Source organism: Emys orbicularis, chromosome 10 (genome assembly GCF_028017835.1).
Source record: "Emys orbicularis isolate rEmyOrb1 chromosome 10, rEmyOrb1.hap1, whole genome shotgun sequence".
Taxonomy (NCBI): domain Eukaryota; kingdom Metazoa; phylum Chordata; order Testudines; family Emydidae; genus Emys; species Emys orbicularis.
In genome coordinates, this window is record NC_088692.1 from 36,986,398 (window position 1) to 37,011,416 (window position 25,019).

The following is a 25,019-nucleotide window of genomic DNA, read 5'->3' on the forward strand; positions in this document are numbered from 1 at the left end:
GAGTCTCATACACGTTACAGTAGTTTGTGAAATGCGCTTGTAACGTGACCAGCCTTTAGACCAAAAATCAGTAAGTGAAATTGACTCCAGAATAAACTGAGTCACTGTAAATCCGTCTCTAATCTGCTGGAAGTTCTGCATGTGGTGCCTCGCACTGGGGAGTGACTGACCACACTTCAACAGAGTAGATATCTAGGTTTCTGTAGGGAAGAGAAGAGCCAATAAAGTCCCAAGAGTTAAACTGCTAAAACTTTAGCATAAGCCATGCGTAAGGCTAAGATTTAGTCATGGACAGGTCAAGGGCAGTTAACAAAAATTAATGGCCCGAGACCAGTCCATGACTTGTACTATATACCCCCTGACTAAATCTTAGGTGCTCTGGAGGTGGGGCACAGGGGGTGTTCTGGGGGGGGGCACTTTGGAGGAGGGGTGGGGGGCGGACCGGGGAACCGCTGATGCTCTGGGGCAGGGGGTGGCCTGGGACCATCGCTGGGGGGAGGGGAGGGTGGCGCAGTAGCCAGAGACTGCCCCAGTAGTGGCCAGTGTGGCTGGCTTGAGTAGCCCTGGGGTCAGTCGCACCGGCGGCTGCAGAAGTCAGAGGTCCTAGAAATCACGGAATCCGTGACAGACTTGCAGCCTTAGCCATGCGTGCTTTTGGCTGTATTCAAAGCAGGAGAAAGTTCTTGTTGGTAAACCTCTGTCCTTGCTTGTAGGAATCAGAGGAGAATTATTCCAGGTTAGAAGGGATGGAAGGGACCTATTTTTCTTGATTTATCTGTTAAAAAAAGCTAGATCTTGAGTTCCAGAGGAATACACTAGGGTTGACTTAGCCACTGGCAATGTGAACAGCCCTACAGTATGCACTGCTAGAGTAACATGGTTGGTTGGGGAACCAGCCAAGATATTTCCTACACTCAGTGTTTTGTGTGTAGCATCTTCCTTTACGTAGGCACATCCTGTTGGCAAGTTAGTGTTCCTAGTAATTGGTAATGCAGCTTGCCAATGACTTTTGTGTTATGGGGGAGTTTAATGCTCTGAATACCTGACCTCGGAGACAACCTCTTACACAGGATGTTCATTCCCTTGGTTCCTTTCTTTGAGGGTATCCATCCACTCGTGTTACTGTTAGCAGCTTGCTAGCAGAGTGGCTGCAACATTTTCCCCATATACTACATCAAGGAAGGACTGAAAACACTTGGATTCAACCTTTTTTTTTTTTTTTTAAGTGGAGTATATTGGGGTGGCATTTTTAACAGTTGTAAAGAGGACAAACTGATGGAGATGGTGCAATGCAAGTTTTCCACACCCATCCCTGCATGTGCACCTCAATCCTGATCTGCAGCCCCACCTTCTGTTCACTCCTGGGTCCCAGGCAGGGCTGCATGTGCATTTCAATAATGACTAGCAACAGCCTGTGCTGCGCCATCACTGCCCTTCTCAGGTATCCAGTCATGTCCGCATTGACGATAAATGTTGATGTGGAAAGGACAGCTGTTACTTGAGGAATTTCTCTAACACAGGGACCTTTCTGGTTTTGATGCTAGCTGTCTAGACTAGAAAATCTTAGGGTATCAGATCCTCCAGAACCTACAATCCCTTCTTCCAAATGCCTTTTGTGAGACTAAATATGCGGGGGGAGGAGGAGGAGGAGAAAATGGGAAGTAATTGTCCTCTGGCCCAAATTAATTGTAATGGAGAAGCATTAAGTCTATCTGCCTTAACATTAAAATCACACCTCTGTGTTGTGTCCCTTTTTCTTTTCAGTTCCCAGTTCTGCAGGATAACTTGGAAGTATACCTGGGACTACAACAGTTTGTGATCACTTCAGGGACAGGTAATACCACCCTCCAGTGTTACATTTCTTAGTTCTTTATACACTTAGCTGTAAAAATGTTGTATTCATGCATTAAGCTCCTGCTTGCTGTCAAACTGTCCATTACTACTTCAGCATCAATATTCTAGAGGTTAACCCTAAAATTCTTCACACCTGGATGCTTACACACACTGCATAAGGGCTCAGCATTCAGAAATATGGGTTTGGTGTTTGTGCTCTGAGGAATCTGCTTTCTTGTTAGAAATGTGGTTTATATTGATATGTTTTCTCATTGATTATGGTACTTGAAACAAGAAAACTGATGGGGAGCACAGAAATGTTGGCATAATGTAGCATGGTTGATATAGCTAAATGACTATCAGCTTTTCCACTGGAAACTCCATTCAGGAAGGGCTTGTTTTAATTTGGTTTGGGCTCAAACTCAGCATCAAGCTCTCTCGATGTGGGAGCATTTTTATTTAGGATTGAATTAAAATCAGTTGAGAATACTTGAATGAAAAGATCAAGGAGGCGGCAGATTTAGCACCCTCTGCTACCTGCCATTCCAAGCGTCTCTGTCTTGGTGGGAAGAAGGAATAAAACTATTCCCAACCTACCAAAAGAGTTTAATCCCAAAGGGAGAAACTGGACCCTCTTTTAGGCTGTTGGCTCACCTTGTGGGCTGGCTGTTTCTGACAACTGAGGAAAGGGTGGGTGGGAGGATATTAACTGGTTGAGAGATTTAATTGGGGGGGTGTACCATTTATACTAGCTAGACACATGTCTTTAACCCTTTAAAATGTATCCCTTCCATTAAGCCTTCTGACATAGCTGTTAGAAGAATCTGCTGTATGCTAAATATCACAAGATGTACATGTTATCCACATCATTCTCACTTAGAGAAGTTGAACACAAACCACCTAATATATTAAAATAAGCACATTTTAAATGCACTAAATCACTGCAGTGCATGCTGATGGCAGTCTTCATTACTTCTAAGCTGTTTAACTGTTGCAAATCTGGCCCTGGCTCCCAAGTATTTTTTTTTCTAGTACTCTGGCTGCCCCGATGGGTCAGTAGAGTATAGTGATTTATTACACAGACAAGGCTCCAGAAGCTTACCATGCTGGATATTAGCAATTTGTGGATTATGTTCTGCACCCAGGTTTATGGTCACTTCCCACGTTGAACTGTCACTACACATGTTCATGGAAGGCTTATAGACAATGGTGTATAACAGAAGTTGGTTCAGGAACTGGCTTTTCATCTAAGGGGGACATGGATCAGAGCAGACAGCTTAGACTCAAGTACAGCTTCAGGATCATACTATGTAGTGCATGTCTTAGCAGTTTCACATCTTGCAATCTTGATGGAAATAGCTCCTACTTTTCAACATCAGTGCTGAGACTAAATTGGCATGAGTGGAAAAAATATGCTGTTGTAATACATTTATCTGAACAGTTGAAAGGAAAGCAGGGAAAATTCTTCAGCTATCCTCATTGTCCTTAGGCCTATGCATTACAATATGTATTTTCCAGCAGAGCGTCCCATGCTAGGTGACACTGTGTATTACTGGGAAAATAGGAATAAACATATACATTATCCGTATGCTTATATAGCCTATTCTATGGGGAAAAAATTCCAGGATTCAGTATGTTACATGTATCTGGGTGCTGTGAGTGTAGATGGTTAGCCACACATGGTGTTTGCATCTGAATTTAATTCATCCAGGTTACAAATGTGGTTTTGTTGTTCCTCTAGGAATTTTTATACTCTGTTGCTATATAGACAAACAGCAGAGGGAGCCAAACTAACAACCTTATCCCCAGAGCTGGGATCTTTTTTTTTTTAATGTCAATCAGTAACCAAAAAAAGACGCCTGTTAGCTACAGTTTAATCCAAAACAAAGCAAAAAGTACATGAAAAAGCCAAATGGCTGGGGAACTTTCTTTTCAGTCTTTTATAAAAAGAATTACAAATGATGGGTAGTGAGAACTTGAATCTATCTGCAAAAACTATATTTGACCATGTCCGTTTAAACTTGTTTTATTCATTCTTTCCATCAAATGATGGTGCTCAGAGCTGAACTGTGACCCACGGGATAGTTAATTTAGAGACTGCTTGTAATGAAATTAGCATAAACTCTGCATTTCCTGTAGCTACATAATTGGGTTTCTCATCTGAAAGAGATGTATTTATTACAGATATAGGTTACATGTGCTTTGTGCTTAAATTTTATAATATTTGAGAGAGAGAGAGAGAGAGAGAGACTCCAAACTGCCTGAATGTTAATCAATGGTTAATAGCAAACCAAAGAGCATTTACACTTGAATCTTGCCTTGCTTTATGTCTAACGGACCACAATGTCATTTCAGGTCATAGGCTGAATATCACTGCAGAGAATGACTGCCGACGCTTGCACTGCTCCCTACGAGACCTTAGCTCCCTGCTGCAGGCTGTTGGCCGTTTAGCGGAGTACTTTATTGGGGATGTTTTTGCTGCCCGGTTCACCGATGCCCTTACAGTAGTGGAGAGGTAGGCAAAAGGTCACTGCATCAGGGAATAGTGCTGCCATCCCTCCACCAGTGCAGAGGAACTGCTTACCACTTTTAAGGCCTACCACCCCCACAATGAATAGCAAAAAACACAAACTACCTTCTGCCACAGAGTAACTGGAATGTCAGTCTATCAAATGCCAGAGGTATTGCTTCACCAGGGCTAAATTTCTCAAATATACCTCCTGTAATCCTTTAAATACATATTTTAGAGATAAGCAATAATTGATTACTTAGATGTTCAATTCTGAACAATTACTGGGAAAGTAAAGAGTCCACTCTCATGATGTAATTGCAGCTATTCTGACCTAATGGAACTAAGGATATAATTTGATTACTTCAGGTCGGCATCACCCAAAACAAAATCTCCATTGGATGTCTGTCTGATAAACTACATGTAAGAGCTGGAATCAGATTTCCATTTGATGCTTCTCCTCAACTCCCAAATAAGCATATGTTTAATCACAGCTTATACATAGTCCTGTGCTTACATTCAGAAATACTGTACCTATTCCTTAGAACAAGTTTGCTTGTGATGCAAAATGGCCCTGTTGTGCTAGACAGTCTAGAGTGTGTGTGTGTGTGTGTGTGTGTGTGTGTGTGTGAGAGAGAGAGAACATTTAGTTAGTGTGCAGTCTAGCTGAGTGCCATGTTATGATAAAGTATATTCTGGTTGTTCTTGATGTACATGCACATCTGTATTTTGCAATTCCTACACACTCCTTGATTTGCTTCTTTATTGGCAGGCTGGTCAAGGTAACACTGTACGGGTCCCAGATTAAACTCTACAACATTGAAACTGCTGTGCCTTCTGTATTGAAACCTGACCTTATCGACGTGTGAGTATGAGACTTTTACTGCAAAACCAAAATTATACTGTAGGCTTCCGAAGGGTTATCCTGCTATTGGTGTTCATAGGACCAAAAATGATGAGTGGAAGTAAGACAGTGTCTGAATTTAGGTCCCTTATTTCTTCTCCCTGGTGAGGAAGCATTGGAATCCCAAAGACTTGTCAGTATTTTTCTCCACTTACTTCCCATGCCAGGTGATACACATTTATCCTCCAGTGTTTCCTAGCTGACCATGAAGAAGCTTTGTGATCACTGTCCCCAGATCAAGGCTAACTAGCTGCTCTTCATATTCAGACCACTGTTTCCTCCAATTCATGTTCTTAGCCCAGCTGCCCAGTTCCATTTATATAATGAGATTTAATTTAAAAAAAATATTAGGGTCAGATGAAAAACAGCTACCATGTTGGCTCTAAATGCAAAGCAGTGATAACAGCCCATAATACACCTTGTACTGACTGCAAGGAAGCTCAGTTCGCTTGAAGTGTTAGGGTAATTAAAGTAATCCATGTAAAAATGGTGGCATCTTACATCCCTGCTCTGGGTATGTAGTCTGGACTTACATAGCAAATGTTTTGTTACTTCTGTTAGTGCTGCAGAGCCTGTACTACTATGGGAAAGTGAGCCAGGTTCTTATCTGGCTCAGGCATTAATAGAACCGTTAACCAAGTTACAATTCCAGAGCTAAATGCTGCCCTTGCTAAACTGTGCAATCCCACTTAAGATAATGCACTTGCATGGGTGTTACTAAGGATGGGAATTTAGTCCTCAATCTTTATTACTGTTTGTGATACATGAGCCCGGAACACAGCTTAACTCTCAGATTTCAGGATGAGTATGTGCCTATGTAAGTTATAAAACCCATTTTTTTTTTTCAAGTTATAAAATGAGGAAATTTGATCCACAAGTTAAAACTTGAAAATAGCATTGAGACTCCACATTTAAAATAGAATACCACTTTAATGGTCTTCATCTCTCCATTATGCTCTGTTGAATATGCCTTTTTCCGCCAGCTGACCTTGTGAGCAGGGTTTAAACATGTCCTTTTGAAAAGTTTCTTTTGATTTGTGATTGCATATACTGTATATCAAACTTCTGAGATTCCATGCTGGTAATTGGTTTTATCACTTAGTCCCCTGAGTCCCTCTGCTATTAATCCAAACTGAGTGTTGCTTACATTAGGTTCAAACTAAGCTTAACTTTTTCATGTTAAATAGCTCTATTGTCCCTTTCTCATAACAGCCCTACCAGGCTGGAATTCTTCTGGATTTGTTGGCCTGTTTTCATCCACTTGCTATCAATAAATCCAATCCTCCTGTCAGTCAAAGCAGAAATCCGTATTGCCCTAGTCTGACATCAGTTTAAGACGCGTGCTTATTTCATTCTGTTACTGAAGTTGTGTAACTTTCACCTCCATCTTCTTTCCCTTATTACTATCAGTAAGGATCATTCTGGTCTGTAGCTTTTGACATGGCATTGAGCCTGAAATACAGAACACTTGAAACACCAACCCAGCAGTTTATTTTAATTTGACCTCTTGCTAACTTTCCTGTACTCCTGATGTATGCACAGTGGAGCAATAGCACAAAAGTTCAGTTATACCACCTGTCTCAACACACCTGGTGGGTGCAGTTACTAGGGCAAAGGCAACATTTTAAAGTAACTGCACTTACTTACTGTTGATTGAACTCCCAATTCATGTGCTAATCCCTGGCAAAAATAGTCTAGAGTTAAGCTGTAAACACTGAGGGAGGGGAGCAGTTTAAAACAACAAGAAAGAAACATTATGTTGGCAATCCAAAATTAAGTTAAACCTAAAAAGGATATTGAAAGTCAGCAAGATGTAAACACCTTTCTCTGCTTCCTTCCCCCTGTGGACACCCGTTAGCGGGATGGAGGTTTTGATAAAGCCATTCAGTTTACTAACACAGGCAGCAGAGATCTTACAAATCTGCTCCATGTGCTTTATTTGCACAGTGTGCCAGCCATATAGAGGGAATGCTGGAGTGTGGGGCTATGGTTTAATGCATAAAATATCTGGCATGCCCATGTGAAGCCCACCACCAGGAGTCCTTGGCATGTAAGCACTCTACTTTTTGCTCCAACTCTGTCTTCATAGTTTTACAAACAAGATCTTAAATCTTGCTACATGACAGCTTGCACGTTTGAAATCCTGTAAACTCCTGGGGAATGAAATCTAATCCCGTGTCTTTGGCTGAAAGGTGCAGCAGTTTGCATATAGCTCAGAAGAAAAGCTTACTGTAGTTATTTAAAGACTCCCTTCTGTTTAAAAGATGTGGAAATGTGCAGTCTTGACTTCCGTATTCTGGTTGATAGACCAGTTAGGTTACTGGTCAGTGTTTGGAATCTTTGATGTTGTGATATCTGCAACCTTGAAGCTCAGAGTATCGCTTGGTTTTCGGTTCTATGGGCAGTGTTAAGGTGGATTGAAAAATGTCAAGTATTTCCAAACTTTCAAGTGACTTTAAGTACAGCCTTCACATTTAATTTTCAGGCTTTGTAATGTTTTTTGGGGGGAGGGGGTTGCATGGACTAGAACATTCTAAGTAACTAATTGGTATTTAGTCTTAAATTTACCTTAAAGTTCCCAGGCTGGAAATTTCCTTAGGTGTCTAAAATAGATATTGAATTGTTCAGTGATGGGAGTCCTGCAGTCGCCAACCTGTGTAGAGCCAGCCCCCAAACTGTCCTGGGAGCAGGGTCTCCTTTCTACCACCAGTCAAGTGGCTAGGTACATGGGGATAGGACACGTAAAATGAAACCACACCTCTACCTCGATATAACACTACCCGATATAACGCGGTAAAGCAGTGCTCCGGGGGGGCAGGGCTGCGCACTCCAGCGGATCAAAGCAAGTTCGATATAACGCGGTTTCACCTATAACGCGGTAAGATTTTTTGGCTCCCGAGGACAGCGTTATATCGGGGTAGAGGTATAGTTGGTTTGGGGAGTGGTCTCTAGACTGCTAGAGGCATACCTACTCTTCACATGGGCAAGAGCTGATCTAGTGTCCCTCCTCATTCTCCCGTCTTGACTGCCTGCTACTTCTTCCCGTCCATCCCTTTTGTGGCTGCTACCATTGAAGCCATGCGGAGTTAGGAACTCTATGGAATTATTCATGTCACCATAAATTGCTTTTATTTCTTCCCACATGCACACCTAATAAAAACCTTTACAAACTAGACCGATATCAGGCCTTATCAGGTGCTTAAATATGGCCATGAGTGTGGTTTCAATCAGACTGAATCAAGCTTGGCCAACTGTTGTGCCAAAGGAAGTTCTGGAAATGTTCCAGAAGTGCAGCCCTCCTGTTTCTCTCTCTCTCAAAAAAAAGTCTTGTCTAGGTTGCCTTAAAGTTTCCAGAAATTCTAATGCATGTGTTAAACTTCAGACATGGACAGTTCTGGATGTCTTATAATGGGAAAAGCTATTGTCCACCTTAACTCCAAGGAAAAGAGTGCCTCTCTGTAATATGTCATCAGAGCTACTTTACTGTATTCGAGACTTCCGCCATCCTGTTGTGGTCCTTCTGGAATGCCCTTTATCACATGTTTGTTACAATTGTCTCTCCCTCCTTCCAGCCATGCTCAGTCACTGGCAGCATTGCAGGCTTACTCTCATTGGCTAGCCCAGTACTACAGTGAAGTTCATCGGCAGAATCCAGAGCAGTTCATCTCTCTAGTCTCCACCGCCCTGGAAGCAATTACTCCACTCATCAGTTCCAAGGTACCTTCATCAAAAAAGGCAAATACTTCTCCGAGAAACAAGAGGGTAAAACCTGAAATTAACATCCAACTTTCCATGCAGATGCTACTCTTGTCTCTATGCATTTAGCAGGTTGGCCCTCAGGACATGTGAATCTGCAGATGAGAGGTTCTGTTTATTTGCCTGTGCAATGCATTTGTCTGCTTTCCAAGAACATGGTGAAAAACTTGGTGAGGTGTGAAGGTAGTGTCATCGAGACAAAAGCTGCCTTAAATAGCATCATAGAAATAAATGACAGCCAATCGCTGCAAGAGCAGCCTCTTAAGTAAAGATGGATTAATAAAGGTCAAATTATATTGTGGCTCCTTTAATCTGGGAGTTGAGAAATCTTCACACTCAGTGGTAAGGGGCTGACCTGTGTTCTGATTAAAGGCCACTGAATACTGACTTGTGCTTGAAGGCTAGTTTGTGTGAATGTTCTGTCTGTCAGGTTCAGTGTGCTCTTGAATACCAGTGCTGTGTCCCAGAAAGTCCACTGTCTCTTGACACTGTAGGACTGAGTTACTGCAGAGCTTAACAGCACATGTTCTCTTTTTCAGGTGCAAGAGAAGTTGCTGTTGTCTGCGTGCCACTTGCTGGTCTCATTAGCTACTACAGTGCGGCCAGTGTTCTTGATTAGAATCCCAGCAGTACAGAAAGTTTTCAACAGGATCACAGATACCTCCGCTCAGCGGCTTCCTGATAAGGTGCTGTTTGACTCTAACACAAATGCAGAATGTCAGTTTAATTGGGTGCCCTGAGGAAACAATACCACAGCTTTTACCATTATGGTACATCAATTTCAGGGAAAGAGACGTTACTCCTGGATTCTATAAACATTATGTGCAGCAATCAGAGTGTCTTGGATATGTCCATGGCCTTTAATTTTTAGAGTAGAAGTACTAAAACTGAGGAAAAACGTAAAATTGGAACTCTCAAATCTTATTAAACAACATCTTAACTTCCTGTAACTTGTACCTGATGTCCTGGCTGTTTTATGATGGCAAGAGCTCTGAATTATCTACACTTGATAGTTTAGTCTCTGAACCTCTGCATTCTAGGACTGGCTATGACTCATGGGGAGGAATATTTCCATTCAGATTCCTTAGTCTGCATTCCCAGTTTAAATGCTGATTTGTATTAAGTAGTACTTAAAGGCCCTGGCAGAGATCAGGGTCTCCTTGTGTTGAGGACTGTTCAAACCTACTACGCATCTGTCCCAAAGAACTTACAATATAAATAACAAGACAGACAATAGGTAGGAGCAAGGAAGCGTTATCCTTGGGCTTGTGTACGCAGTGCTGTGGACTATAGAAGGGCCAATTGCAGAGCTCACCAAAGTGTGGCAATCTAACTGCCCTGTGTGGACACTACTGGCACAAACTGAAAGATGCCTAGTTTGCATTAACGTACGTCCTCTTTCAAACAGGACTCTGTTAGTGCAAACTGGATACCTTTTAGGATAAATCTACACTGCAGTAAAAGACCTGTGGCACACCTGGGTCAGGTGACTGGCTACGGGGCTATAAAATAGCAAAGGGGAGGAGGACCTCAGAGCTGGGATTCCAGCCTGAGCCCAAACATCTACACTGCTATTTTTAGCCCTGCAGCAGGAGCCCACTGACACAGATGCCGTGCTACAAGTTTTATTTATTGCAGTATAGACATACCCTTAGTTCATGCCAGCAGTGTCCATGCAGGGCAGTTAGATCACAACACTTTGGTGGGCTCTGTAATTCACATCCCTGTAGTCAATGCTGCTGCGCAGTGTAGACAAAGCCCTCATTACTCAGGTGCAGAACTGAAGCACAAAGATTGAGTGAACTGCTCCAGGTTATCCAGAGAGTCTGGAAACTGAACCCAGATCTGAGGCTGGGTCTAGTGCCTTAATCACAATACTCACCTTCCCCTTCTAGTTTGCAAGATTTCAGTTGCATGTTGGGCTTTTAACGTCTCTTTTATTAAACTTGATTTCTTCAGTACTTATGCTGGAATCGCACTTCCATGTAAACTGAGAGAGGTCTCCCTTAAATGAGGCAATAGCAGGTTCCTTAAAGCTGCGTTGTTTCAAGGCTTAATGTTTCGTTGGTTCCAGGCCCAGGTACTGGTGTGCAGAGCGCTCTCAAATGTGTTGTTGCTGCCATGGCCAAATCTCCCAGAGAGTGAACAGCAGTGGGCAGTTCGTTCAACCAACCATGCCAGTCTGATCTCTGCCCTCACAAGGGAATACCGCCATCTGAAATCCAGTGCCATCCTGCCACAGAGGAAAGTGCGGCTGGAGGACAGTAAGTGCTCTGTTTCCTGATATGAACCATCCACCAGGGCAGCTGCTGATAGGGAGTCATTAAGCAGAGTTGTTCCAATAACTGCACTAGCTGGAAAGCCTGTACTCAGAGACTTATTTGGGAGGCTGAGGTGCGAGCAGTTAGATCAAATGACTGTTAATGCGACTGTCCTTCCCACCTTTTCAGTGAGTGTTTTAAAGGGAACTTTTGCTCCAGTGAGTTGTCAGTACACTTCTTCATTGCTCAGAGATCAGGATCAAGTTGTCGTTTTAACCCTCTAGGCAGGAAAGATTACATTATAAAATACTCTAGCTGGCTAATGCAGTAGTTTGGGGGGCTACCATTAGGCTATTACGCTGGAAATCTAGGTTGGCGGTAATGTTCCCAAAGATTTCAGCTGTGAGAAAATAGTAAGGATTTTGTCAAGACTCCGAGATATAGAGAACGCTTGTTGGGGTTGGGGGGTTGAAATTTCATGTTCTCTGCTAGCTAAAAGGGTTCCTATGCATGTTGCGGAGCTTTAGTTTTGAGGATCATTCTACTAAATATTATTTGGAATCCTAGATTATCACTTACAGCTACAGTATAGACACAAGGTGTTCAAACCTGGCACGTTCTGGAGAGCAGTGGTCTGCTTTATATACGGGACAAGTGTGTGGGGGTTGGGCTGTCTCAATCCTAAAAGGACAGTTGGTACTCATCAGAAAACTGCTGTGCAGCTTGAATTGGGCCAGTGTTTTCTCTCCTCCATTGATATTTACACAGTGCTTGCTTGCAATGTCTTCACTGCTGTTGTCATTGTCATGTACTAAATTGACCCAGTGTAGCCCATTGTTCCAGCATGTTTGTTCTTTGTTTTCTTCTTGTCTGGTGTTACTTTAACTATCTGTGTGTTTAAATGAGACCACTAATCTGAATCCTAGAATATCAGGGTTGGAAGGGACCTCAGGAGGTCATCTAGTCCAACCCCCTGCTCAAAGCAGGACCAATCCCCAGACCGATTTTTGCCCCAGATCCCTAAATGGCCCCTCTCAACCCTGGGTTTAGCAGGCCAATGCTCAAACCACTGAGCTGTCCCTCCACTTCTCTGTGATCCCATAGTCTCTGCCTCTTAATAGAAGCAGTAACCATTTGGACAAGCCAGGTACTTGAACACATGGCTAGGACTAAGCATGTGAGGAGTTGTCTTCAGTGGGCCTGTTTGCTTAAAATTAGGCACACTCTTAAGCACTTTTTGCATTGGGAATTTGAGCTGGTGTATAGTCTTCTTGTCTGTGGAAAGGCGTCTAGGTTTTGGCCATTGTAGATGTGGATGAGTGATTTCCGCCACTTGGTTAGTTTTCTTAGTATCCCTGGAAAATCTCTCCTAACTCTTTCTTCATCTTGATTTGCAGCCAAAGTGATCATTCACCAGACACTTAGTATCTTAGAAGACACTGTGGAGAGTATCTCTGGAGAGTCTACCAAGTCTCGGCAGATCTGTTATCAGTCACTGCAGGAATCCGTGCAGGTCTCACTAGCCCTCTTCCCAGCTTTCATTCATCAGTCAGGTATAACAATAGGACAAGCTTTAATGCTGTGAGTAGCTTTTATGACCTACTGATAAACGCCCAAAGCCCATTCTGATAAAATTAGCCTTGGCACATACATGATGTGCATAGATTTGTTTGCCCAAGTGGAATGTGAATCAGTACTGTGGGCAGCTGTTTAACTGGGAACTTTTAGGTTAAGCTGTATCTTGGATCAGGAAAGGGTCAGAAGACATTTGATAGGGAAATGGTCTTAAATTGCTTAAACTACTGGTACTCCAGCTGATGAGGACATAGTCATGAAAGCTACTGAATCCTCAGAATGCCCTATACCTGCTCCTCGGGAATGATCCCTTGCCAGACACACAATGGAACAAACCTGGCTAAGGGATTTAAAAACAAAAAATGTTTTTTGCACATAATGTTACCTGGCATTTACCATATCTTCAAAATCTTGAAGAGGTGTGGAGGTGTAGCCCCGTTCAGACCAAGACAGACAGTTCTTGAGACTGCTTGTGAAGCAAATAATCCTGGGTCAGAGCCAGGCCCCAGAGGTCCTTGCTAACCAGTCTTATCCTGAGCAGGACCCCAGTTAATCTTGAGAAACAGGCTTTGCATCGCACTAAGGCAGCTGGCAGCTACAGCCCCTGGAGTACCCAGCATCTCACTAGAAAAGAGGCACCAGGGCAGCCAAGTGAGACCATCGTGGGTCACATCTAGTACCCCAAAGAGAGGTGGCAGCTTCTGCGGTGGAGCAGGAATACAAAACTGTTTCCCCTGGATGTGTAGAGAAGTAAGGAGTTGGGAGGTAGGAGGAAGAATAAGAGACAGGATAGAGGATAACTTTAAAGGCAAACAAAATCCAGTAGGGTAAGATGGTGTCACAACTCCCTGATTAACCATTCTGGTGAATAGCTAGCAGACAAGGGAACAGTGAAATTACCTTTGTGGACAGTCTCATGCAGTTGCAGTATTTATCCATGGTGGGACATGCACAGTGAAAGAATTGAGCAGATACAGCTTTAACATGGTTACCCAATCAAGTGTGTGAGACAGTGCTAGCACAAGACTTGACTCTGCAGTGATAATCAGTTAAGCACACAACCATGTGCTGGGAATTACCTCTGAATTCAGCCGAGTGTCTTTAATAATTACAAAAATCAAACCAATCAGTTTCCTTTTTCTCCTCCTCCCTTCCCCCACCTCTTAAAGGCACAAAGGCACGTGGCTTTTGAATTTCATATTACTTCCTGTTGATCCTGTATAAGCAGTGAACTGACAGAGTGTGGCCCAAGAGGCACCTCAGTACTTTCCATGTCGGTGGCTCAGACTAATTAAATGGATTCTCTGCTGTTAGCACTGTATCATGCTGGCTGGATGTATAAAAGGCCACTCCAGTTTGCCTCTCCCACCAGGTGTCAGGTTATAAACCTTTGGTACCAGCCCTTAGTCTCTCACTTGCAATGGCAGCCCTGCTGGTAATCCCAGCATGAATGAGTAAAGGGGAATCCAGCACAGGAGGAGCAGATCATTAACAAAACAAACATATGCAGTGCTTTACAGCTGTCTCGTTAACACCTTCCCTTGCCTTTCTTCTTTCTATTCTAGATGTGACAGATGAGATGTTGAGCTTCTTCCTCACCCTCTTCCAAGGACTGAGGGTACAGATGGGAGTACCTTTCACTGAGCAGATCATACAGACCTTCCTAAACATGTTCACCAGGTACCTGTCACCCCTGGTTGCCTAACACTGGTGAAAAGTTGTTCTTTCTGGACCCTGTGTGAGGAAGCTCTTTACCTTGAGAACGTCTGCTGTATGAGCAGCTTGCTGATTGGCCACTTCTCTAAAGTATCCATTAATATTTTCACCCCCTCAAAGTGCCTGGATTTTTTCCCAGGACTGGATCCATTGGGGGAAGGAGGCAAAAATGCTTTTTTAAAAGTCCAGATGACTTGGAGGGAGGAGGCAGGTTACAACACCAGGGGTTGGTCCTGGGGCTGGTTTTGTTCAACATCTTAATTAATGATCTGGATGATGGGATGGATTGCAAACTCAGAAAGTTCGCGGATCACACTAAGCTGGGGGGAGAGGTAGATACGCTGGAGGATAGGGTCCAGAGTGACCTACACAAATTGTGAGGATTGGGCCAAAAGAAATCAGATGAGGTTCAACAAGGACAAGTGCAGAGTCCTGCACTTAGGATGGAAGAATCCCATGCACTGCTACAGGCTGGGGACTGACTGGCTAAGCGGCAGTTCTGCAGAAAAGGACCTGTGGATTACAGTGGATGAGAAGCTGTACATGAGTCAGCAGTGTGCCCTTGTTGCCAAGAAGGCTAATGGCATATTGGGCTGCATTAATAGGAGCATTGCCAGCAGATTGAGGGAAGTGATTATTCCCCTCTATTCGGCACTGGTGAGGCCACGTCTGGAGTATTGCATCCAGTTTTGGGCCCCCCACTACAGAAAGGATGTGGACAAATTGGAGAGAGTCCAACGGAGGGCAATGAAAATGATTAGAGGGTTGGGGCACATGACTTATGAGGAATGGCTGAGGGAACTGGGCTTATTTAGTCTGCAGAAGAGACCAGTGAGGGGAGATTTGATAGCAGCCTTTAACTACCTGAAGGGGGGTTCCAAAGAGGATGGAGCTAGGCTGTTCTCAGTGGTGGCAGATGACAGAACAAGGAACAATGGTCTCAAGTTGCAGTGTGGGAGCTCTAGGCTGGATATTAGGAAACACTATTTCAGTTGGAGGGTGGTGAAGCACTGGAATGGGTTACCTCGGGAGGTGGTGGAATCTCCATCTGTAAAGGTTTTTAAGTCCCAGCTTGACAAAGCCCTGGATGGGATGATTTAGTTAGTGTTGGTCCTGCTTTGAGCAGAAGGTTGGACTAGAGGTCTCTTCCAACCCTAATCTTCTATGCTTCTATGAACACAAGAAGCTATCCTCTGCTAGCAACCACACATCACATTCCCCAGCTCCTCTCATAAATAGGTGGGAACAGGTCTTGTATGAACAAAAGGGTGTTTTGCTTCTCTGAATCTGAAACAACATTCAGGAATTGATCTCTGCCTCCAGCATAGGCCAAGACTGGGAGCTTCTACCTCTGTGAAGGAAAGAACCTCTCCAGGCTGCTCCACCTTGCATGTGACCATGAATTAGCATCAGTGCCTCGCTCAAGAAAGGATAGCCTTTCCAGCTGCAGGATACGTGCTGTTGCTGTTTATAGTGGCCTAGCTGGATGGGGGAATTGACTGTCCATCAGTCATTAATCTGGGGCCTGCACGCAAATGCTGTGAGGCATGTTGAGGAAATGGCAAAGCTATTGTAATGCCTTATGGTTTCATCTAAGACAAAAGAAATATTACAGAACTGACTTCATGTCCCTGTTCTTTGTTGCTCTTTAAGGTCTGGATCAGGAGAATATTGAGTGTGCCCTAATTATCCTAAATCTGTGGAAGCCTGGGTGGTTTGGTGTCCCTTAGTCACAGAGCCAACTCCCTTCTGAGATTGGCTGCAATCAGTCTATAGCAACACCTCAAACTAAATTAATGGTGTTTGTCTGCTGCTGTTGCCTCCAAATCTTTTAATTTGTCTAAACATCTCAGACTTCTGACAGCGTCAGTGACTTTGTTTGTGTCCTAGAGAGCAGTTAGCAGAGAGCATCCTCCATGAGGGCAGCACTGGCTGTCGTGTGGTTGAGAAATTTCTGAAGATTCTGCAAGTTGTGGTACAAGAGCCAGGCCAAGTGTTCAAGCCTTTCTTACCCAGCATCATCTCGCTGTGCATGGAACAGGTCTACCCCATCATTGCAGAGGTAGGACAACTCCCATACAGCGGGCGGAGTTAGTGTCCAATTAAAATCCTGAGTGGGAGAGGAGGGGAGAAGCAATTTCATTGTTTTCCTTCATGCTATCGCAGTCTGAGCCACTAGATGGGGTGAGCTGGGACAGAATTACTGTTAGATCTGGAGCCTGATCTGGGTTGAGGTCATTGCCTGGTAGCTGTGAAGAAGCTAAATTTGCAGATATGTTCAAGGCAAGGCTTCAGGACTCACTACGTGTACAGTGGGTTTTTTGCATAGCCCAGATGAGCATTGGGTCTCATGCTTACCCTAGAGGAAAATAAGCTTGAAATTCTTGGTCATCAGCTCAGCCATGCCCTTGCTATAATGGAGCACCTCTGGTCTGAAGTACTGTTCTGGATGACCACCTGCATGTTATGGGGAAGAGCTGTTCGTAGTGGGATCCACTGAAGTAGCTGCTTTCCACCAGAGCAGTCTGTTCTAAGATTCTGTTTCTCCCCCAGCGCTCATCTCCTGATGTGAAAGCAGAGTTATTTGAGCTACTTTTCCGGGTCCTCCATCACAATTGGCGGTACTTCTTCAAGTCTAGCGTTCTGGCAAGTGTCCAGAGAGGGATAGCAGAGGAACAGATGGAGAATGAAGCACAGTTCAGTGCCATTATGCAGGTAACTCAACAGCTCTCACAACTTCAGAACTTAGGATTTCCTGATGGGAGGTGTAGTAGGTTCGTGCCGGGGCTCTACCCTCCGGGACGGAGGGGCGCCACACCGACTCACTACAGCACAGACAGTCAAAGCTCAGGCCCCTTTACGCAGGGGCTGAGCGACCCACAGTTCAGGGAGCTCAGGCCCTCAGGCAGGGCTGAGCAAACACTCAGCTAGCTCAGGCCCGTTGGTGCAGGGGCTGAGTAACAATCAACAGTTTAAAGCAGGCCCAGTCCCTGGATCAGGGTGGGGCATAAACAGTCACAGCTCAGGCCCTTTGGTACAGGGGCTGAGCAATAATCAACAGTTTAAGCAGGCCCAGGCCCTGGATCAGGGCGGGGCATAAACAGTCACAGCTCAGGCCCTTTGGTGCAGGGGCTGAGCGACAATCAGTTACGGGGTTCAGGCCCTCTGGTGCAGGGGCTTAGCAACAGTCAGTTAAGGGGCTCAGGCCCTCTGGTGCAGGGGCTTAGCAACAGTCAGTTAAGGGGCTCAGGCCCTCTGGTGCCGGGACTGAGCAACAGTCAGTTAAGGGGCTCAGGCCCTCTGGTGCCGGGGCTGAGCAACAGTCAGTTAAGGGGCTCAGGCCCTCTGGTGCAGGGGCTGAGCAACAACACACTTGGGGGAGGCCCAGGTTCCTACCTGAGTGTTGGGTGAGGGGGAAGCCTGCCACCCGTGAGCGGGGGTGGCAGGGGGGGACACAGGCCCACCCACTCGACTGCGTCCCAGCCCGGGGCCCTAGCAGCGGTTACTGCCGCTGCTGGTCAGTGGGGTGTCCTGACCGAAACACACTGACATCGGCTCACAGGTCTCTGAAGCCTGACCGGGGTCGGCTACCCCCGGGCTACTTCCGTGTTCCCCCTCGGGGCCTACCTCGTTGGCGACGCCGGGTTCGGGCCAGTCCAGCAGCATCGGTTCCTCTGGTGCGGGGCTTGGGGGCAGGTCCGGCAGCTCTCCACCAGGGTAGCTGGCACGGGGCAGGCTTGGCCAGTCCTCCTCGGGGTAGCTGGCCCGGGGCAGGCTTGGCCAGTCCTCCTCGGGGTACCTGGCGAGAGGTAGGCTCGACCGGCGCGGTGGGGTAGCAGGCGGCCTGCGGCTGTCTCCCAAGCGGGAGCTCGGCCCGGGACCTCTGCTCTCTCTGCTGGCCTAGGCTGCACTGAGCTCTGCCGGCGGGCTTTTATACTTCCAGGTCGGGGCCGTGACCTCGGAGGGGCGGGCGCCAGACCCGGTGGCTCCGCCCACGTTGGGGTTAGAGGAAGTTCGGCCCTATGCGGGACGGAGGGGCGCCACACCGCCTCACTACACACACACCCCTCAAGGCCGGCTCCCGTCCCTCGGGGCCGGACCCGTCTAACTCTCCCATGCGGGACAGAAAGTCCGCGTTGGCATGGTCCAACTCGACGCTCGACTAGGCCCTATGGCGGATGGTATAAGCATAGGGCTGTAACGCCAGGTACCACCGCATTAACCGCATATTATTGTTCTTCATTCGGGCCAACCACCAAAGCGCGGCATGGTCCGTGACTAGTATGAAGGGGGCCCCTAGGATGTAATAACGTAGGGCGTCACAGGCCCATTTTACCGCTAGGGCCTCCTTCTCTATTACCGCGTAGTGTCTTTCTCGCGGGAATAATTTTCAGCTGAGATAAATAACGGGGTGCTCCTCCCCATCCACTTCCTGAGACAGGACCGCCCCTAGTCCTACCTCCGAGGCGTTGGTCTGGAGGACGAATCCTCGGTCAAAGTCGGGGCTGTACAGGACGGGTTTGCGGCAGAGACAGTCTTTGAGGGCCTGGAAGGCGCTGTCGCACTCTGGGGTCCATTCCACCCGTCTGGGACTGGTTTTGGTGAGGAGCTCTGTTAAGGGGGCCGCAATGGAGGCAAAATCGGGGATAAACCTCCGATAATAGCCCGCCAGTCCCAGAAATTGGCGTACCTGGCGCTTCGTAGTGGGTGGTGGGCATGCTGCTAGGGCTTGAACCTTTCCGACAAGCGGCTTCACTTGTCCTCCTCCAATCGTGTAGCCTAGGTAGGTGGTCTCCTGCCACCCGATACGGCATTTCTTTGGGTTGGCGGTTAACCCGGCAGCTCGTAGGGACCTCAGGACAGCCGCTACCCGCTCCAGGTGGCTCTCCCACCGGTCACTATAAATGACTACATCGTCCAGGTATGCGGCTGCGTATTCCCGATGAGGAAGCAGGAGGCGGTCCATGAGTCGCTGGAACGTCGCAGGGGCACCATGGAGACCGAAGGGCATCCGGGTGAATTGGTAGAGGCCCGTGGCGGTGGCAAAAGCAGTTTTCTCCTGTGACGTGGGGTCAAGGGGAATCTGCCAATACCCTTTGCATAGATCCAGGGTCGTGAGGAAGCGGGCCTTGCCTAACCGGTCCAGCAGCTCATCTACCCGAGGCATGGGGTAGGCGTTGAACTTCGAGATGGAATTAACCCGGCGGAAATCGACGCAAAAGCGCTGTGTGCCATCCGGTTTGGGAACCAGAACTACTGGGCTGCACCACTCGCTCTGGGACGGTTCAATGACGCCCAGCTCTAGCATCGCTCGTACTTCCTCCTCGACGACCTGCTGCATACGATAGGGAAGGGGTCTCGTTGACTCTCGGATCACTACCCCCGGCTCCGTCTGAATGTTATGGTACACAAGGGTCGTGTAGCCTGGCTGGTCGGTGAACGTCCCGCGGAACGCCCGCAGGAGACACTCAGTCTGTTTCCGCTGCTCCACAGTCAAGGACTCTCCGAGCTGCGGCGCGCCGACGTCCTCAGTCGATGTAACCCGAGGCCCTAACTCGGGCTCGGGTGGACAGGGATTAATCAAGAGGCCTTCCCGTTCCCTCCAGGGTTTCAGGAGGTTGACGTGATACCGCTGGACTTTTTTTTGGCGGTCGGGCTGGTTGATCTCATAGGTGACCGGCCCAATCTTCCGGATCACCGCATATGGCCCCTGCCACCGCGCCAGTAGTTTGGACTCACTGGAGGGTAAGAGAAGGAGAACCCGGTCGCCAGGCTGGAACTCGCGGACTCGGGCCTCTCGGTTATATGTTTGGGCCTGGGCTTCCTGCGCGGCCTTCAGATTCTCTCGAGCGAGAGTTCCAGCTTGTGCTAGGCGTCCCTGCAGCTGGAGGACATATTAGAGAAGGCCCTGAGTGGGTGACGGGGCTTGTTCCCAGGTCTCTCTCATGAGATCCAGCAGTCCCCTCGGCCGACGGCCGTATAACAACTCGAAGGGAGAGAATTTGGTGGATGCTTGGGGTACCTCACGGACGGCCAGGAGCAATGGCGGGATCAACTGGTCCCATCGGCGCAGGTCCTCAGGGGAGAACTTGCGCAGCATGTCCTTCAGGGTGCGGTTGAACCGCTCGACTAGGCCGTTGGTTTGCGGGTGGTATACAGAGGTGCGCAGCTGTTTAATCCCAAGGAGTCGGCAGACCTGTCGTAGTAACCGGGAGGTGAAATTGGTACCCTGGTCGGTGAGGATCTCCCGGGGCAGGCCCACGCGGGCAAAGACCTTGACGAGTTCATCGGCAATGGCCCTTGCGGTGATACTCCGGAGTGGGAGGGCCTCGGGAAAACGGGTCGCGTAGTCCACTATGACCAGGATGTACAAAAACCCGGCCCGGCTCCTCGGGAGGGGTCCCACCAAGTCCATGGCCACCCGCTCGAACGGGGTCTCCATAATGGGCATAGGGACTAGTGGGGCCAGGGCTGTCCGTGGGGGAGCGGCCAGCTGGCACTCCGGACAGGAGCTACAATAGTTTCGCACTTCTTGGTGCACTCCCGGCCAGAAGAACCAAGACAGAATCCGTGCGAGGGTTTTCTCTTGACCCAGGTGCCCAGCCGCGGGGACGTCGTGGGCGAGCTTCATCACCGCTCAACGGTGGCACCGGGGCACCATCAGTTGCCTCTGGACCTCCCCGGTGCGGGAATCTCGGTCGACCCGATAGAGGCGGTCACGTCGTAGTTTGAACCGGGGCCATCCCTTGGCCCGGGCGGGATCAATCAGCGCATCGTCTACCGCGGTCAACTGTTCATAGGCCCTGCTCAGGGTGGGATCCTCTCTCTGGTCTCAGCAGAAGTTCGTAGCGATCTGAGGGTCATCTGCCGGTATTAGTGGGAGGTCTTTAGGCTCTCCTTCCTGGCTCCGATGTCCCGCCTCGTCAGTCTCCTCCAGGGGGTTCTCGCGGCAATCCCCTTCCAAGGCGGGGGTGATATCGGGAGTCTCCTGCGCATGGAAGCCTAGGATGCTCGGGAACTCTGGCCAGTCTCGCCCCAAGATCACGGGGTAAGCGAGTCGCGGGGCCAGGCCCACCACCATGGTCCGCGTGACCCCGTCAACGGTCAGTGGGACTCGGGCACTGGCATAAGGGCGAACGTCCCCATCGATGCATTGCAGGAGGATGTTCCCCAGCTGGGGATCTTTGGGGAAGCCCAGGCTTTGGCGGACTAGGGTCTGTCCACAGCCCGAGTCAACCAGGGCTCGGGTCTGGCAATCTCCAACAACGACGGGCACGGTGACCTTGGTGGCCTGCAGGGGTCGGGCACGGTTCTCCCCAGCACACACGTGCCCAAAGCTGCAGTCCATCTCAGTGCAGTTGCGTTGGAGATGCCCATGCTTCCCACAGGAGAAACAGGGTCCGATTTCTGGTCGCCTGGGTCGGGCTGAGCCCCGCACTTGGTGCCTAGGGGGACTCCGTGGGCCACGGCCAGTCCCGCTCTCGGGTCCTACGGGCGCAGGCCGAGGGGGCCCCTCGGGACGTTTATACCGGGGCTCCTGACCCCCCGGGGGATTCCGTGGTTCGATTCGGGGGTTCGTCCGTCTCTCTGGGTTGGGGCGATCGAGCCCTGGAGGGTGGCCCCGCATACCCGGCCCCACCGGGGTTTCTGCCGCCAGGAAGTCCTCCATGAGGGTGACGGCAGCTGCTACAGTTGGAGGTCGGTGGCGGAGGACCCAAGCCCTCCCCGGGACGGGAGGATATGAATGAACTGTTCCAAGAGAATTTGCTCGGTGAGCTCCTCAGGGTTCCGCCTCTCGGGTTGTAGCCACCGCTGGCACAGGTCCCTCAGCTCCTGGGCCACCAACCGAGGCCGGGCGCCTGGGGTGTAGGACAGAGCCCGGAACCGCTGCCGGAAGGTTTCGGGGCTAATGTCTAAGGCGTCTAATATCGCCGCCTTTACCCAGACATAGTCTCGCGCCTCCTCCGTGGACAATCCCCGGTAGACTGTTTGTGCCGTCCCCGTCAGGTATGGGGCCAGGAGGGTAGCCCACTGGTCCGGCGCCCACCTGGCAACGTGTGCGACTCTTTCGAAAGTCACTAGGAAGGCATCAGGGTCATCCTGTGGTCCCATCTTAGTCAGCCTTACCGGCAGGGTGGAACGGGGAGCCCCGTCCGGGTCTCCTAGCTGGGGCCCCGCGGGCCGGGGCAGAACGGTCGCCAGCTGCTGTAGACACTGTTGCTGGAATTCCCGGTTTTTCACCGTCAGGTCCTGTATTAGCTGCTGGGCTCCCAGCTGCTGGACGAGCTGCTGGTGCTGTTGGAGTTGGGCGGCCTGCTGCTGCTGTTGCTGCTGAAGCTGGGCCGCCTGCTGTCGCTCCTGGCTCTCCGTCAGGAGCGTGAAAAGCTTCGTTAAATCTATGTCTCCTGTGGGGGACCGCTCCCCCCCGGACCCCTTCTCACAGGGGTCTAGGGCTCGTGCCCACATTCTGGGCAAGAGGTCCCCACTTCTGGTACCACGTGTAGTAGGGTCGCGCCGGGGCTCTACCCTCCGGGACGGAGGGGCGCCACACCGACTCACTACAGCACAGACAGTCAAAGCTCAGGCCCCTTTACGCAGGGGCTGAGCGACCCACAGTTCAGGGAGCTCAGGCCTTCAGGCAGGGCTGAGCAAACACTCAGCTAGCTCAGGCCCGTTGGTGCAGGGGCTGAGTAACAATCAACAGTTTAAGCAGGCCCAGGCCCTGGATCAGGGCGGGGCATAAACAGTCACAGCTCAGGCCCTTTTGTGCCGGGACTGAGCAACAGTCAGTTAAGGGGCTCAGGCCCTCTGGTGCCGGGACTGAGCAACAGTCAGTTAAGGGGCTCAAGCCCTCTGGTGCAGGGGCTGAGCAACAGTCAGTTAAGGGGCTCAGGCCCTCTGGTGCAGGGGCTGAGCAACAACACACTTGGGGGAGGCCCAGGTTCCTACCTGAGTGTTGGGTGAGGGAGAAGCCTGCCACCCGTGAGCGGGGGTGGCAGGGGGGGACACAGGCCCACCCACTCGACTGCGTCCCAGCCCGGGGCCCTAGCAGCGGTTACTGCCGCTGCTGGTCAGTGGGGTGTCCTGACCGAAACACACTGACATCGGCTCACAGGTCTCTGAAGCCTGACCGGGGTCGGCTACCCCCGGGCTACTTCCGTGTTCCCCCTCGGGGCCTACCTCGTTGGCGACGCCGGGTTCGGGCCAGTCCAGCAGCATCGGTTCCTCTGGTGCGGGGCTTGGGGGCAGGTCCGGCAGCTCTCCACCAGGGTAGCTGGCACGGGGCAGGCTTGGCTCCTCCTCGGGGTAGCGGGCCCAGGGCAGGCTTGGCCAGTCCTCCTCGGGGTAGCGGGCCCGGGGTAGGCTTGGCCAGTCCTCCTCGGGGTAGCGGGCCCCGGGCAGGCTTGGCCAGTCCTCCTCGGGGTAGCTGGCCCGGGGCAGGCTCGACCGGCACGGTGGTGTAGCAGGCGGCTCGCGGCCTGCGGCTGTCTCCCAAGTGGGAGCTCGGCCCGGGACGTCTGCTCTCTCTGCCGGCCTGGGTTCCACTGAGCTCTGCCGGCGGGCTTTTATACTTCCGGGTCGGGGCCGTGACCTCGGAGGGGCGGGCGCCGGACCCGGTGGCTCCGCCCACGTTGGGGTTAGGGGAAGTTCGGCCCTATGCGGGACGGAGGGGCGCCACACCGCCTCACTACAGGAGGTTATGTTGTAGTGACCAGACAATTAGAAACTCTCAGGCTTGACTCAAACTAGGTTTAACATGTTGAGTTCTTGTTGCACAGCTATGGAAGGTTAACTCACACATGCGATGTGTGGTTTTGTAGACAAGATGCAGACTATCTTACCCTGTAGAACATAAAGGGATAGTAAGCATCTCAAGGGGTCACTTTCTCAATGTGGATTTGTGCACTACAATGATGCATCACACCCCACATGCAGAACTAAAGCGTCACTGTTACCTTTACCACCACAAGTCTCTTGATGTGCAGTAGGACAATCTAGTAGTGAGGAAAGCTGGTATGGTACTAAGGTGTTTCTTCTGGGTTTACATTAACTTGTTACTATAAGATGTTCCACTATATCTGGTCCACCACATCTAGGAAAGAAGTTATTGGCTATTCTTTAGCAGTGGTGGGAAACTTGCGGCCCGCGGGCTGCATGAAGCCCATCAGGGTAATCTGATTGCGGGCCGCGAAACATTTTGTTTAAGTTGCCTGTCTGCAGGCACGGCCCCCCGCAGCTCCCAGTGGCTGTGGTTTGTCGTTCCCAGCCACTGGGAGCTGTGGGAAGCGGCGGGGAGCCGTGCCTGCGGACAGTCAGCAAAATGTCTCGCAGCCCACAATCAGATTACCTTGATGGGCCGCATGCAGCCCGCAGGTTGCCCACCACTGTTCTATAGGCTGTGGTCCTATGAATAGAGAAGGGAAATGAAATATAATAGCCTGCAGGTAAAGCCTATAGCATTCTT

At 49.2% G+C, this 25,019-nt stretch overlaps 1 protein-coding gene across 1 annotated transcript in view; it reads left to right on the plus strand.

The window, feature by feature from the left end:
• XPO6 (exportin 6) overlaps positions 1-25,019 on the plus strand; it is a 103,973-nt gene that overhangs the window by 68,413 nt on the left and 10,541 nt on the right. The window contains exons 12-21 of the mRNA XM_065411932.1: positions 1,765-1,834; positions 4,189-4,348; positions 5,115-5,207; positions 8,819-8,963; positions 9,542-9,688; positions 11,077-11,266; positions 12,661-12,816; positions 14,404-14,518; positions 16,445-16,616; positions 17,108-17,269. Coding sequence (XP_065268004.1) covers positions 1,765-1,834; positions 4,189-4,348; positions 5,115-5,207; positions 8,819-8,963; positions 9,542-9,688; positions 11,077-11,266; positions 12,661-12,816; positions 14,404-14,518; positions 16,445-16,616; positions 17,108-17,269 — 1,410 coding nt within the window. The remainder of the gene's footprint in view (positions 1-1,764; positions 1,835-4,188; positions 4,349-5,114; positions 5,208-8,818; positions 8,964-9,541; positions 9,689-11,076; positions 11,267-12,660; positions 12,817-14,403; positions 14,519-16,444; positions 16,617-17,107; positions 17,270-25,019) is intronic.